General features: G+C 39.5%; 1 protein-coding gene across 1 annotated transcript in view; it reads left to right on the forward strand.

The window, feature by feature from the left end:
- The first annotated feature begins 1505 nt into the window (after window positions 1–1505).
- PHTF2 (putative homeodomain transcription factor 2) overlaps window positions 1506–2125 on the forward strand; it is a 61838-nt gene continuing 61218 nt past the window's right edge. The window contains exons 1-2 of the mRNA XM_023725035.1: window positions 1506–1575; window positions 1878–1957. Of these exons, the coding sequence (XP_023580803.1) occupies window positions 1506–1575; window positions 1878–1957 (150 nt within the window). The remainder of the gene's footprint in view (window positions 1576–1877; window positions 1958–2125) is intronic.

A 2125-nucleotide genomic window follows, 5' to 3' on the forward strand; every position in this document is an offset into this window, starting at 1 on the left:
GTTGTCGTTTGTATCATCAAGCCTTTATTTTCTAGCTACCAGTCCTCGTCTTTGTTCCAGCTTTTGTATTCCAATCACCAGTAATTATCAGTGCGTCTCAATTGTATGTTTGATCAATTTCAGACCCCAGGTTGGTAAAAATCTTCTATTTCCTCATCTTTGGCATTACTGGTTGGTGCGTAAATTTGAATAATAGTCATTTTAACTGGTCTTCCTGTAGGCCTTTGGGCATCATCCTATCACTGACAGCGTTGTACTTCAGATCACATCTTGAGATGTTCTTTTTTGACGATGAATGTGATGCCTTTCCTCTTCGTTTTGTCATTGCCAGCTTAGCAGACCATATGATTGTCCTATTCAGAATGGCCAATACCAGTCCATTTCGGCTCACTAATACCTAGGATTATCGATCTGTATATGTCCCATTTCATTTTTGAAGACTTCTGATTTTCCTGGATTCATACTTTGTATATCCAAGTTCCGATTATTAATGGATGTTTGCAGCTGTTTCGTCTCATTTTGAGTTATGCCAGATTAGCAGATGAAGGTCCTGAAAGGTCCTCATACCACCAAGAAAGCAGTGCTTGTCCTATTTTCAGATAGATTGTCCGGGCTTTCTTCCTAGTCTTAGTCTCCAAGCTCTGTTCACTATGTAGGACCCTACTGGTAGCAAAGCTTACAGGATCATAGCAACATGCAGACCACCACAGTATGATAAACTGACAAGTGTACAAAAAAACAGTCATAGAGAAAATAGTATATGTTTAATGCCAATTTAAGGAGCCCTGGTGGAGCAGTGGTTGAGCACCCAGCTGCTAACAGAAAGGTCAGCAGTTTGAACCCACTAGCAGCTCTGCAGGAGAAAGATGTGGCAGTCAGCTTTTGTAAAGATTACAGCCTTAGAAACCCTATGGGGCAGTTCTCTCGGTCCTACAGGGTCACTAGGAGTCGGAATCAACTTGATGGCAATGGGTGGGTAATACCAATTTGGAGAGGGTTTTCTTGTCATGCCTTTAACAGACATACTTTTTTTTCTTTTTTTTTGGTGTGTGTGAAATTATACGCAGCAAAACATACACCAATTCAAGATTTTCTGCATGTACAATTTAGTGGCATTGATTACATTCCTCAAGTTGTACAACCATTCTTGCTGTCCTTTTCCAAATTATTCTACCATTATTAACATAAACTCACTATCATGTAAGCTTCTTCTCTAGTCTTTAGAGTTGTTGTTGTCAGTTTGATCCCATATAGTTAATTCTTTAAAAGAGCACGGTGCTCACAGCAAATATTTTTTGCTAATTAGGCTAAGCTGTTGTTTGCTTTAAAGACAATTTTAGGGGATAGTTTCAGTTTAAGATTTAAAGATTATCTCAGGGCAGTAGTTTCAGTGGTCATACAGCCTCAATGGCTCCAGAAAGTCTGGATTCCAAGCATATTTAAAATTCTGTTCCCAGGTTTTTTCCCCTTTTTATCAGGATTCTTCTATAGAATCTTTGATCAAGATGTTCAGTAATGATGGCCAAGCACCACCCACTTCTGGTTTCATGGAAAAGGAGGCATTTGTTCATGGAGGTAGTTAGACTTGCATTCCAATTCCTCCTGATTTTCCTTCTTCTCTGCTGCTCCAGGCAAATAGAGACCTCTCACAGGCTTCTAAGACCCTAGGCACTAGGAACTAGGAGGGAGAACAGAAACACTAAAAATAATATTAGGGCAGTTGACTGGACTGTCCCATGAAGCCATGTCCCTAAACTAAAACAAGAAAACAAACCGCATGAGTTGTTTGTTTGTACATAAGCAGCATCAGCAGCTGCTCTTTCTGTTGTTGTTGTAAAAATATTTGTAACACAACATTGCCAATTCAACTTTTTTAGGTATGCTACCTAGTGATATCAGTTACATTAATCGTGTTGTGCAACCATTTCCATTAATCAATGCAGAATTTCCCCTCACCGTAAGTAGAAACTCGTTGCTTCCCAAATAACAGCTCCCCCTCTCCCTCTCCCTCCTGTCCCTAGTAACCACTAATAAACTTTGGTCTCTATACATTTGCTTATTCTCATCATTTCATATAAGTGAGGTCATACAGTATTTGTCCTTTTGTGACTGACTTATTTCACTC

Source organism: Trichechus manatus, unplaced genomic scaffold (assembly GCF_000243295.1).
Source record: "Trichechus manatus latirostris isolate Lorelei unplaced genomic scaffold, TriManLat1.0 scaffold00280, whole genome shotgun sequence".
Lineage (NCBI taxonomy): Eukaryota > Metazoa > Chordata > Mammalia > Sirenia > Trichechidae > Trichechus > Trichechus manatus.